General features: G+C 49.6%; 1 protein-coding gene across 1 annotated transcript; it reads left to right on the top strand.

Annotated features, from left to right (window-relative positions):
- The first annotated feature begins 1,292 nt into the window (after positions 1 to 1,292).
- Positions 1,293 to 6,783, top strand: LOC311608757 (uncharacterized protein). The gene is made up of 4 exons (XM_084801398.1): positions 1,293 to 1,449; positions 5,030 to 5,224; positions 5,839 to 5,933; positions 6,488 to 6,783. Exons 1-4 carry the CDS (start codon positions 1,389 to 1,391, stop codon positions 6,560 to 6,562), a joined length of 426 nt encoding a protein of 141 aa, XP_084657524.1. The 5' UTR covers positions 1,293 to 1,388; the 3' UTR covers positions 6,563 to 6,783.
- The last annotated feature ends 4,910 nt before the right edge of the window (positions 6,784 to 11,693 follow it).

Below are 11,693 nucleotides of genomic sequence, written 5' to 3' on the forward strand. Positions count from 1 at the left end.
AAGGGCCTACTGTATTAGAGCTCTCTAGAGAAAGAGAACTGATGGGATTTATGTATATTAAAAGGGGAATCTATTAAAATGACTTACAGGCTCTGGTCTGGCTAGTCCAACATTGGCCGTCTCCTGATGGAAAGGCCGAGAATATATGGTGGTTGTTCCATAGTGAGGCTGGAAGTCTCACCTGGTCTTTGCTCTGTGTTGGAATGCTAAAGAAGTAGGTGCTCATCTACCCTGCCTCAGCAGCAGGATAGATGAACTTGTCAGCAAGAGTAAGTGTAGGCAGGCAAAAAAAAAAAAAAAAAAAAAGCAAAAGCAAACCTCCTTCTTCCATTGTCTTTTATGTGGACTGCCATCAGAAAGTGTGGCCCAGGTTTAGGGTGGGTCTTCTCAGCAGCTCTCAGTAGAAGGTCACAGGTTAGACTGGCTCTCGCTCTCTCTCTCTCTCTCTCTCTCTCTCTCTCTCTCTCTCTCTCTCTCTCTCTCTCTTATTTTTATTGTTTTTGCAAAATTCAATGCTGATTCCCACTGCATGTACACCTGCACACCAGAAGATGGCGCCAGATCTCATTATAGATGGTTGTGAGCCACCATGTTTGTTCCTGGGAATTGAACTCAGGGCCTTTGGAAGAGCAGCCAGCGCTCTTAACCTCTGAGCCATCTCTCCAGCCCCTGGGACTGACTATTTTATGTCTTAGGCACCCACTGTCCCTTTTAAAATGGAGCCTCTGGTGCATTCAAGGATTGGTCAGACCCTGCTTGGGCCAAAGATACAACCAGTTTCAAATCGTAGTTAGTCATTTTCAAATGCCCAACAGATTCAATTCTTTGCATTTTAAAATAGGAGCTATGGGGGAAAAATCTCTTTATCCTTCAGTCCTTTGCTGTTGACTTAGAACTGCGGCAGCTCTGCCAGGCCTCTGCAAGGCACAGAGGTGCCCCATTCATTGCTGTAGCTCATAGGGCGACTCTTACTATAGCCCTCATCTTGACTGGGATAGCGCTGGAGCAGCACTGTCACCTCAGCTCTCCATATTGAGCTGTGCGAAACCAAAGTGTCTCTTCTCTCCTCAGGCCTCGGTGTCCTTGTCCAAAAAATAGGAAGGTCAGATACTCTCTGAGGTCTTTGGCATCTCTGCCACTTTGGTATTTTGGATTCTTCCCAGGGCTTTGGAGTCATAAGATGTAAAAATTACCTCTGTTTTGGTAAGTTAATCCAAGCAGCTGGAACACCTGTGCCAAGCGGCCATGGTGCCACCCCCTTGCCATTTACCAGGTGTCGCTTGGCTCCTCCTCTGGGCATGGACACTTGGTGAGCTCTCTTGAGTGGGTAGCTATTGAAGCTGAGCCTTGATCCCTGAAGCACTTCTGCTTCTACTGAGCCTGAAGCCATGTGGCTGGTCTTTCTCCTCCTGCTTTGGCTGGGCCCCGTGATTCCCAACCAGAAGACAGGTGAGCAGCCGAGCTGATCCCCCATTTCAAGAGGTCAAAGAGACCCTGCATTTGTTCTCAGTCACTCAGCCAATCAATGGGGGGTCTTTCTGGTGAGCCGGGCCACCTGCTGATGGCTAGCACTCACTCACTGACCTGATCGGGTAACCCACTTACTCAGTCACTACCTGTACCCTGGATGTGTTTCATGTACCTGGCTTCTCTGTGTGTCCACACAGGTGTCTCTGTGATGAGCTTGGAGTCTGGTTGGGGAACCATGGAGTCTTCAGAGGTGATTCTGCTGTGTACACTTTTGATGGGGGGGGGGTGAGTGATCAGGAGGGACAGTGAGTGTGACAAGTCCAGGTCTAGATTAACAGCAGCCTGGCTAGTCAGCCACCACCCACTAGTTAATCAGGCTTGCAAAAATGTACCTGGAAATACAGCAGGAAATTCATGATTTATTATTATTGTTGTTGTTGTTATTATTATATGTGGGGAGTGGTTTACATGTATGTCTGTGCACCGTGCATGAATGCCTTGGGCTGCCAGAGCTGAAGGCTCTTGGGACTGGAGTTAGAAATGGCTGTGAGCTGCCACATGGGTGCTGGGAATTGGCCCATGTCCCTGGAAAAACACCCAGTGCTCTTAACCACTGAGCCATCTCTCCAGCCCAGGAAATTCAATAAAGATATATTTTTCCAGAACCTTTTTGCTGCCCCGCGCCCCCTTCCACACCCTGTACCGTTCACTCCTTCTCGAGAAAACTGCCGCACAGAGCCTTGCTCTGGAGAGAGCCAAACTGGTTGCCGTGGGCGCTTCACATTATTACCTTGCTTTGAATTCTAAGACAGGGCCTTGCTACGTCACCCAGGCTACCCTGAGGTCACTCCGTAGGCCCTTGAATTTAAGGTTCTCTTTCCCAGGCCTCCCACAGTCTTCCTGTGCCATCAGGACCTGATGGTTTGTTCCTTTGTTTGTTTTGAGACAGTGTTTCTGTATATAGCCCTGGCTATCCTGGAATTCACTATGTAAACCAGGCTGACCTTGAACTCACACAAATCTGCCTCTGCCTAACTCTGCCTCCTGAGTGCTGCAATTAAAAAAGTGCCACCACTGACTGGCTATGTGTACATCAGCATGTTTGCTTGCTTTCTGTCTGCCTTTCTTTCTTTTTGATTTTTGTTTTTTCTTTTCGAGACAGGGTCTCTCTATGTATCCTTGGCTGTCCTGGAACTCACTCTGCAGTCCATGCTGGCCTTGAACTCAGAAGCCCACCTGCTTTTGCCTCCTGAGTGCTAGAATTAAAGGGCGGGCCACCACTGACTGGCTATGTTTGATTTTTTTTTTTTAACTCACTCTTTCTCTTTTCTTCCTCCCTTCCTTTGAGGTTCTGTTTTTATCTGTGTGTATGTATGTCTCTGTGTGTGGATGTTCATGTGAGTGAGTGCAGGCGCTCACAGAGGCTGGAGGCGTGGCGTGTCCCTCTGGATCTGGAGTTTCAGTCAGCTGGGAGCTACTTGATGTGGATGCCTGGGGACCAAATGCATTCTTAGCCACTGAACCACACACCTCTCTAACCTGCCAACCCTCCCGCCTCTCCCCCGCTCCCCGCCCCTGCTCTCAACAGGGCTCCACACCGCCTAGAGTTCCTATGGAGTCCAAGTCAGCCTTGAACTTAAGCGCATCTTCCCTCAGCCTCCTGAGTACTAGAATTATAGACACATGTCACCATGCCCAACTAATCCTTATGTGTCCCCAGTGAACTACATTTCCAGTGGCTGAACACCATCACAGTAATGATTTGGTTCTTCTGCATCCCCAGGGAGGCTGGGCTCGTTTGTCTCTTTAGTGTGTAAAGTATACAGGTCCCATTATGACATTTCTAGGCAAATAACATTTTTGTTGATCCTCTTCTATTTCCCTCCCCGAGATCCCTGTCTCTCCTGCTTTCATGTCACACAGAATCTATTATCCTAAGCATTATTCTTTTTTCCTACCCCTCCTCATGCCTTCCCTAGGACTTCCTCCTGCTGCCCCCCCCCCTCATGGTGCTCTTTCTAGTTTCATAACTAGCCCCCACCCCCACATACCTGCACATATGTAGTCACCTAAAATCTAGGCTCAGCACGTGGGAGAAAAGACGTGGTGTTTGTCGTTGTGAGCCTGGGGTTGTTCGCTTAGCGTAATATCCTCCAGCTGGACCCATTTTCCTGCAAAGTTTCCTTTACGGCCGAAGGAAAACTGGGTTCAAGAGTGACCTTGACAAGGATGGAGATTTTCTTCCTAATGGGTTCGGAAGGAGCGGGCCTCCGCAGCCGACAAAGCATGCGCCTCTGAGGCTCAGCAGCAGGCGCATGCGCAGGAGGAGTGCTTAGGGACTAACAGCAAGCACCTGTGTAAGGGACCCTCCTGGGTGCAGGGCCAGGGTGGAGGGAAAGCCAGGACAGTGCTTCAGCTTCGTGGCCACCGCAAGCAAGGCCTCGGGCACACGCCTGTCCTCCACCTATAGAATGAGCGTGTCTCCCTATATGAGAGACTTCAGGCTTTTCTGCCCCGCCCCCCTGGGCCATATTTATAAACATTAATTGTTCTCTGACCTCGTCCGTTCACACATGTAGTTAAGACAAGTTTTGAGGCAACTTATTCTTGTTCTGTATATTGTGGGTGGGTCTAACTTGACTTGATTTCATTCGGTTTGGTTCTATCCCGTCCCATCTCACGGCTGCCCTGTCACACTAGAGTCAACATCGGTGCCCTCGGGTTGACCTCTGATTCATAAACAAGGCCAATCTTAACTTGGAAGATGTCTCCCGCTCTTCCCTCTTTAATTGATTCCCGATTCTCGGTCTTGAAAGCTAGGGAAGCGAGAGATGACATAAGAATGGCCATGGCTCCTCTCTAGGAGGCCCCTGAGCTGAATGTGAGGCTTAGCAGAGACCCAGCTCTGAGGCGGCCAGCCCAGCCCAGCCTCCCCGTGAGAGGGCCTAGGCCACCTCTCTCCTTTCCTAGGACTCCTATTTTCACAACACGTTAGGTTAGCCACACCCAGCCTTGCGTCCTTTCAAAGGTCTGCTGCTGTTGACCTTGTCAACTCTGAAAGGTTTATCCTTAAACAAGGCCCTAGGCAGGTGCTAAGCTAACAGGAATCGACTGAGAAGGAGAGAGAGAACAGCAGTACTTGTCGTCGGCATCCGGGGACATTCCCACGACCATAATCTCCAGCCCTGCCTGCCATGCTTTATTATTATTATTTTTTTCCTTCTCTTAAAAAAGATGTACCTGCTTGCTTGTGGGTTGACAAGCAGGTAATTAGTGAGCTGAGAAACTTTAGGGAAATGGTCAGGGAAGCAGAGCTGACAAAACTTACTTGTGAGATCGGAAGGTGGGTATCTTTCCCTCCCTTTACAAAGGTTCGACCTTCCCCTGATACCCTTTCCCCTGAAAGCGCCACAGTTTCCTGTCTCACAGCCAGGTCTGTGAGCCATCTTGAATTGCATTTTGTACGCGGTATGAGGTAGGAGTCCAAAGCCATCCTTCCACGTGTTGTCCCTGTGCCATTTGTCCAATAGCTATCTTTTTAACGTCTCTTTTCCTCCAGGCAGTTGTTCCCAGCCCCTGCCTCTCTGCTGCCTGGGAACAGATCTCCGCTGCAAGAGAGGACACTGCTATTGCGATGAATTCTGCCACGTAGCATCAGACTGCTGCCCAGACCACAGGGCCCTCTGCAACCCCAGTGACCTGCGTGCAGGCTCCCTCCCACCCGAGGCACAGAGGGATGCTCTAACGGACAGAGGTAGGCCTGTAATTTAAACGGTGACCACAATATGGACCAGATAGCACTGCAGCTTGACCATCCTTAGTTCTGGTAGTCGACCCATTTCATGCCCGAAGTGTCGTCGTCTTCTTCTTCTTCTTCTTTTTCTTCTTCTTCTTCTTCTTCTTCTTCTTATTCTTCTTCTTCTTCTTTTTGTTTTTTCGAGACAGGGTTTCTCTGTGTAGCCTTGGCTGTCCTAGACTCCCTTTGTAGACCAGGCTGGCCTCGAACTCACAGCGATCCGCCTGCCTCTGCCTCCCAAGTGCTGGGATTAAAGGCATGCGCCACCACCACCTGGCCCAAAGTGTCTTCTTACTCTTCTCACCTTGGCTTTTCCCATGTTTCTTTCTGCCTACTGCACTGCCATGAGCCCCTTTTTAGGTCCCATGGGGGAAAGGCTGAGCTACTGGTGGTGAAGACCAGATTAGGGGAATGTGTGGGGGGGAGCGGTCCCAATCTTTTCTTGGCATGTCCTTGGCCTTGCTTGGAAGACATCAGAGCAGAAATGAGTCCTCTGAGAGGTGTTGGGGATGTGGAACAGCTGTGGGCCGGGAGACACGGATGAAGGCAGGGCCTTTCACCCTGTGTTTCAGCCTCTCGCACTCCCAAGATGGTGCTACAAATGGTGCTGAGGGTGGGCAGTGAGCCTGACTCTGCCAGGAACCATCAAGATTTGGTGCAAAACGTGGTGAGTTGCCTGGGGAAGGAAGGGATGAGGATGGGAGGGGAGGGAAGAGGGGTAGAGGGAATGAGAGGAGAGGCGAGGGGAGGGGAGGGAGGGGAAGGCGAGGGATTCTTTGCTGTGGGGCAGAGCTCTGTATTTGAATCTCATCTCATTTTTGTGTGTCATAAACTTTTCCTTCCCCCCTCCCACCATTTAAAAATACGCAACACATTCTTAGCCCATGAGCTGTACAGAAACTGGTAGTGTGCCAAATTCACTGGCTTGTGTTTCAAATCCTCCTCTGCCCTCCTTTTCCGTCTGTGCCCTGGCCCAGTGCGGATGGACACACCTCACTGCTATTACGCAAGAGGAAGGGTCCTGGCTCCTGGTGTTTGCTACCTGGGGGGACCCAACTTGGCTCCTCTGCTGCTGAGAATCTTGGCTCTTCTGGATCCTAGAGCCTGGCTGGTTGGGCAGTAGTGACAACTCACTGAAAGCCAGCATGGCAGGGCACGGTTTTTTGCTGGCACAAGAGATGGTTAGACTATGTGTCAGCAACGGCTTTGTTGCTCACTTAGGTCCTACGGCTCCTCCACACCCTCTCCAGAAAGCCACTCTCCGCAACTATGAAGGGAATCAGGAAAAGAGTCTAACTCCCCAGATGCTCCTCCTCCAGCCCATGCCAGAAGGACCCATTGGACAAGGTTGCCTTTGGTTTGTTGGGGTCAATATGCCTGGTCCAGACCAGGGGTGTCTGTCTCTGAGCTGCCATCCTATGACGCCCAACATTGGCTTAGCCTGTGGAAAACTGAAACCTGGAATTGTTGTAAACACATTTCAAAGTGCACAGAATCCGCCATTAAAAAAAAAATTACAAAAAACCACACTTGACTCATAGTTTTGTTCATTGTATTGTGATGATCGCACATATAGACAGTTATGGAATGCTTATCACAATATACCGGTGACTTGAAAGTAGAAAATAAGGGAGCTGGGGTGTACCTCGGTTGATAGAGTGTTTGCTGTGCATATATAAAACCCTGGAGTCAGTGATCAGCACCCCAAAAATCAGCTATGGTGGCACCTGCTCATTATCCTAGAGGGAGGGAGATGGAGGAGGTAGAAGCAGGTAGATCAGACATTCAAGGCCATCCTTGGCTGTATAATTAGCTCAAGATTAGCCTGGCCTATATGAGACTCTGTCTTAAAAACAAACAAACAAACAAAAACCCAAAAAAACAGAGCTGGGCATGGTGGTGCAGAGACAAGCAGATCTCTGAGAGTTCGAGACCAGCCTGGTCTACAAAGTGAGTCCAGGACAGCTACAAGAGAAACTCTGTCTCAAAAATAAAATAAAATAAAATTTAAAAAGCAGAATATAAGAACCCAAAACAATAACCTTTACTGAATTAATCTACCCCTTCTCTCTCCCATCATCTTTCCTGGCCATGAGTAGTTCTCCTGCATTTGACCTCCTGGATTTTAGCCATCGGGTCATCTTTTACTGCCGATCACCTGCTAACACTATGTCACATCATCCCATCCTTCTTATTACAGTCACATGGCTGCAGTCTTGGGTCAGTGGCTCCTTCCTGTTGCTGGTCTCGTATCACCAAAGCTCTGGTGTGTGGCCAGTTCCCTGCTGAGAGGGCATCAGTGGCTCTCCATTCTCTACAGAACAAAGGTGAAAGTGCTGGGTCTGGCCTGGTGCACCGCAGCTCTGCACACGGTTCTAGCTTTATGCCCCGCTTATCCGCTTTGCCCACTCTTGGTTGCAGCTGAGCAGAATCACCCATTCTCCCCACCCAAGCCTCACGCTAGGCCTGTGCTAATCTGAACACTGGTTTCTGAGCGACCAGTTGCAGCAAAGGATCCCTGTTGGCATAGAGCCAGCTCTTGGCTAATGGTTTTGTGTTGGCTTAATTCCTCTGAGTAATTTATTTAGGAACATAACCCCAGCGGGATTAGGGTAAGGCAAGTGAAACAGGGATAAAGGGAGTGCCAGCTCACAGACCTGCCCTCCAGTCGGCTCTAGTTACGGCTGACTGATTGCTTCGCCTGTGGGATCTTCTAAGAAGCCTTGGGAATTGTACCTGAAAGCCATCTATCTGGGTGACATCAGTATGCCTGTCCCCTTTTTCCATGGGTTACAAGCTGGCCTACAGAGTCCTGGAAATACATATTCAAAACATTTGCAAGAAAATGAGGACCGGGGAAGAAGTGGAATCAGCCCAAACCCAAATGTCCACCAAAAAGAAAATGGCCAGAGAGCTTGTGGTTGGTTTTTTACAATGGAAAACCACCCACCTCAAAAGCATAGAGCACACAAGAGCTCTGGTGAGCCTCCCAGACATAATGTTAAATGAAAGAAGCCAAGTCCCAAGAGGCACATGCACGGTCCCATTTACGTAGGGTTCAGAACCAGAGCCCTTCTATGGTGACAGAGTGAAGAAAATGCTCGAGTCTGGAAGCGGGGAGACTCACGGAAGGGGGCACACAAGGGATCCTGGTTATTATTATTATTATTTGTGTGTGTGTATGTGTGTGTGTGTTGTGTGTGTGTGTGTGTGTGTGTGTGTGTGTACTTGGTGATGGAACCTAAGGCCTCACACAGTGGGCAAACTCTCTACCAATGAGCTGTATCCCCAACTCCGTTTTCAACTTCTACACCGAGAGAGGGTCTTACTACGTTTCCCAGGCAGGCACTTAACTCCCTCCAGCCCAGACAACCCTTGAATTTGCAATTCTCACATCAGCTTCCAGAGGTGTTTCTTACACACTGTCTGCGCTTACCACAGTGTGCAGACCTTGTGGAATCCTCTCAGGAATCCCCCAGATGGCACAAAGAGGTTCTGGTTGCTTTTTGTTTTTTGTTTTTAATGTATGAATCTGTGTGTGTGCAGATGTGTGAATAGGTGTGTGAGCACATGTATGCACATCCATCTGGAGGCCAGAGGAAAATCTCAGGTGGCATCCTCAGGGACCTTGTTGACTTCCTTTGAGGCGAGGTCTCTCGTTGGCCTTAGGCTCACCAGTTAGGCTAGGCTATCCAGCCAGTGAGTCCCAAGGATCCTTCTGTCTTTGCTCTTCTCAGCTCTGGGACTGGAAACCCACACCACCAGCCCTGACAATTTTTCTGTGGGCTCTGGGGTTCAGACTCAAGTGCTTACCTTGGAGGCAAGCACATCACCAACTGAGCCATCTCTTTAGGCTTGCATGAAGACTTTTGTAAAGTGAAAAATAGTAGGGGCCAGGAATTAGCATATTCTAATTTATCTAGTTAAAACAGAGCCTCTTCAAAATGCAGGGTTACAGCTCCCTGCCCTCTGTCTGCCTTGGAGACAGACTGTCCATCCCATGTGCATAACAGAGCTTGTAGCTGCTTTGCAGCCCTAAGTCCCAAGCTTGTTGCTGTTTGGTTTATAAACATTTCATTCTGGCTGTTCGGCGAGCTATTTATACCGAGCACACCCAAGTGCACCTGTAAATAAAGTTTGTCCCTTTCTCAGGCCATACGCAAGCCCCAACTCCTAGACCCAAGATGACAAAAGAAAATGGTGCCTCCACACGAAACCCCAAACAAAAACAACTCCGCTGTGGCCTGTGGCGCTAGGCTCAGCTCCTTGTCTAGCGCACGGATGACTTTGCATTTCCAGGGCACTTATGCTAAGTCAATTAGGCCTTGTACCAAGTCAGGGTCACCCCTATGATATGCCCTGGTTTTGTGGGGGGACAGGAGGTCGGAGAGACCAGCCTAACTGGTGCTGATGACTTCAGAACCCTTCCTAATATGCAAGCTGAGAGTCTACACTCTTCCTTGACTCCACCCTGATGATGCCGCACATTGATCAAGATGGATTGATATCCGCCTCTGCTGCCAACACATGTCACTCACTTATCAGAGAGCTTTCCCAGGCCATCCCTTCCCCCACCATCCCATTTCATGCCTACACTGGGCCGAAAGCAACCTAACTCCTAGTCTTTATGCTGTTCTCAACCACACGTCACTCTACCTAGAGCTCTCCAGGGACACCTTCCAGCTTGCTTGCTCGGCAAGTTAAAAATCATAGGGTGCCATTGTCTTGGACAAGGTTCCTGAGTGTGACCGACAAACCAAAAAGAGTCAGTGGCTTTGGTCTCACGTCCCTGGGACTAAGTTATCTGAAATTAGAGAGCAGGAGAGAATGAGCTGCCGGATTTTGGGAACAGGTGACGTTGATAAAGTTCCTTCTGTTTAGCTCTTACCAAAAGAAGGGACCCACTATTGACCAGTGTCTATTTCCCCTGCCCCCACCTTACCAGGGAAGTAGATTTGAACTCCCTGAGCCACTTGTTTTTGCTTTTATTCTTTCTTGCAATGCTGGGGGTGGGCACCGTTCAGCCCCTGCCCTGTGCCTGTCCTGTCCTGCCTTCTTTGCCAGCTGAGCTCTCTGGAAGGATGCTCTTTCTGTGGTACGGAATGAAGCTGGCCTCTGGAAGCATAGACAAAGCCACTGAAGCTCTTTAAACTCTATCGTGCTTTGTGTTTTGACAGACTGAAGCTTCAGATACCCACAGAATCCCTCTTACCCTCCCCCACCGTCCTGCTGTCCCACACCCCATCTTTTATACCCCTGTGACTCCAACCTCAGTGGCTCTTTGGTGCTCACAAACCTTCCTGCTTTCAGCTTCTGACCTTTCTCCTGCTGTTCCCGCAACCCCCTTCCTCACTTGTTACTCAGTCCTGCACCCTGTGCCGCCCCCACGTGCACCCCAGTACTCGCAGGTTCTCTTTTTCTTTTCTTATCTTTCTTTCTCCATCCCTTACAAATCCACCTATTCCTGTGTTCGCTGCTCACCTTGTATTCGGGAGTTAGCTCCCGAGGGCGGGCCCTGTCTGTTTGCCTCTATAATGTACAATCTCAAGAGCCGAGGACAAGGTCTGGCTTGCCAGAAGCACGTGCTTGTTAATGTAGTCAGACTTGTGCCTGGTGCTAACTCAGGGTGAGAGCTGAGCTAGGCTGAAGAAATGGTCCAAGAACTTTCTAGTGACGTCTGTGATGGCCCTCAGAGCCACCAGCCGTCAGCCAGGCTTGCAAATGACCCTGAATAAAGAAGAAACTGGCCCAGATCTTCTTAGGGTTTTTTTGTTTGTTTGTTCGTTCGTTTGTTTCTCTTTATGCACAAATGTGTAGAGCTGTCGGTCATTTCAGTTGGAAAAGGAAATGGAGTGGGGTTATTCTTTATTGGGGTGAAAAAGGCACATGAGTACTGGTCAGGAGATTTAGCTCAGAGGTAGGCACCTACCTGCTCCTGGAATGAGGAAGCCCCTGGCCCAGCAGGGGTGCGGAAGGAAAAGGAGGAAGAGTGCTCCGAAGACCTGCCTTCCTGCTCTGCGCCCTTCGCCTACTTGAAGGGTGAGTGTCACATGAGCTCCTGGCTATATGGCAGTGTCTCCCAAAATCCAGGTCCTTGCAGTGTCCTCCTCCTCTTTCCACCTGTTTAAAGAGTGGAGAGCTGAGTTTGAGTAGGAGAACGGAACAGATTCAGCCTACAGATTGTGTTGTGGGGACTGGTCCCAAGGCCCTCAACTCCAAGTGGCGGCTGCCTCCACACAGACTCCATCAGCCCCATCTGAAGAGGCTGACGTACCCCAATAATACCCCAAACTGACAGTTCCTTTTCCCAGGCAGCACAGCTTGTCACCTCAGTACGGAGTAAAGTTCTAGAAGACAGTGTCACATATCCTGTAGCGAATCCCAGTCTGTCAGAGCCAGGAATCCTCAATGCTCTTCTGGACTGAGG

The sequence above is a fragment of the Acomys minous genome, assembly GCF_964271855.1.
Source record: "Acomys minous genome assembly, chromosome: 11".
NCBI classification, from domain to species: Eukaryota; Metazoa; Chordata; class Mammalia; order Rodentia; family Muridae; genus Acomys; species Acomys minous.